Source organism: Cynocephalus volans, chromosome 10, assembly GCF_027409185.1.
Source record: "Cynocephalus volans isolate mCynVol1 chromosome 10, mCynVol1.pri, whole genome shotgun sequence".
In the NCBI taxonomy this organism is placed as follows: domain Eukaryota; kingdom Metazoa; phylum Chordata; class Mammalia; order Dermoptera; family Cynocephalidae; genus Cynocephalus; species Cynocephalus volans.
This window is the reverse complement of record NC_084469.1, coordinates 106,518,067-106,519,727: the sequence shown is the minus strand read 5'-3', so window position 1 is coordinate 106,519,727 and position 1,661 is coordinate 106,518,067. Positions and strand designations below refer to the sequence as shown.

The following is a 1,661-nucleotide window of genomic DNA, read 5'->3' as shown; positions in this document are numbered from 1 at the left end:
GAAAACAAAAACAAAAACAAAACCTGTTGAATATCAGAGATGACAGAAAACTTTATAAAGGGAGTTGCTTAAATTCTATAAAGCAGTTGAATTTATTTTTTTAAAAATGGAAACTCAAAGAAATAAATAGGAGAAGCAAGATTTACTTCTATGCCTGATTAAATAATCACAATTACTAGCTGTGAGGCTTAGAGCCCTGCAATCATGGACACATCCTGAAAAATGATCCTTTTATAGTTTCCTATGAAAGAATCTTCTCAGAGCTCTCTTTATGTCTTTATTCCTCAGACTGTAGATGAAGGGGTTCAGCATGGGTGTGACCACAGCGTACATCACCGAGGCTATTGAATTTGCATGTGAGTTGTGTGTAGCAGTAGAGCTAAGGTACACACCTAGGCTTGTACCATAAAATAAGGAGACAACGGAGAGGTGAGAGGCACAGGTGGAAAATGCTTTATACTTACCCTGAGATGATGAAATTTTATGTATGGATGAAACTATCTTAGAATAAGAGTAAAGGATTCCAGCCAGGGGGCCACCACCAAGTAGCCCAACTATAAAATACATCACTATGTCAATAACAAAGGTGTTAGAACAGGCATGGTGGACCACTTGATTAAGTTCACAGAAGAAGTGGGGGATTTCCACATCTGTACAAAATGACAGCTGCAACACTATTAAGCTATACAACAAAGATTGCAGAACACTCAGGATCCAGGACACCAAAACCAGCAGTCCATATAGCCTGGGTTTCATAATGACCATGTAGTGCAGGGGGTCACAGATGGCCACAAACCGGTCATATGCCATCACAGTCAGGAGAAAGTTTTCTAAGTCTGCAAAGAGGATAAAAAAGTACATCTGGGTGATGCAGCCTGCATAGCTTATGAACTTACTCTTTGTCTGTATGTTCACCAGCATCTTTGGAACAATGGTGGAGGTGAAACAGATGTCAGAAAAGGACAGGTTGCAGAGGAAGATGTACATGGGCATGTGGAGGTGGGAGTCTGAGATGATGGCCAGGATGATGAACAGATTCCCAAGCACAGTGACCAGGTACATGGACAGGAACAGCCCAAAGATGAAAGTTAGCAATCTGGGTTCCTCTGAAAATCCCATAAGAAGAAATTCTGAAATGTGTGTATTATTCCCTGATTCCACATGGTTGATATGACTAGCAAAGATGGGGGGAGGGGAGAGAACAAGACACGGGCATGCATTACTAATCTTTCAGAAATGCTATCATTTATATTTTACAGTCAAGAAATTATTTTTATATTTCATGTATCAATGTGGTCCCCTTTAGGGGATCATCCTGCCATCTCTAATGAGGAAATCCTTCCCACTGTCCACCTTTCTGAAGATGTCATGAATTCTACAGGTATAATGAGAAAATCTTTCATGCATTGTAGGAATATGAACTGAATGTTCAGCATTTCAAGGCACTGTGAGTGAACAAAGCTGAAAAGAATACAATCTTACTATCTAATGATGGAGAAAGAAAATAAGGAAATAAAAAAATGATAAAACATGTCAGATAGTGACAGGTGCTTGGGAGGATAATATCACAGGTAAAAAGGAGAGCATATTTTTTTAGTGGTGGTTAGTGATGACCTGCAAACTAGGTGACATTTGAACAAAGATCTCAAGGAAGACAGGGC

General features: G+C 39.6%; 1 protein-coding gene across 1 annotated transcript; it reads right to left on the bottom strand.

The window, feature by feature from the left end:
- Nucleotides 1-231: 231 nt before the first annotated feature.
- On the bottom strand, nt 232-1,161 carry LOC134386929 (olfactory receptor 7A10-like). The gene has a single exon (XM_063109074.1). It carries the CDS (start codon nt 1,117-1,119, stop codon nt 232-234), a length of 888 nt encoding a protein of 295 aa, XP_062965144.1. The 5' UTR covers nt 1,120-1,161.
- Between the last annotated feature and the right edge of the window lie 500 nt (nt 1,162-1,661).

Excerpts from the sequence above, each read along its gene's own strand:
- LOC134386929 (XM_063109074.1), bottom strand. The coding sequence starts at position 1,119 with ATGGGATTTTCAGAGGAACCCAGATTGCTAACTTTCATCTTTGGGCTG.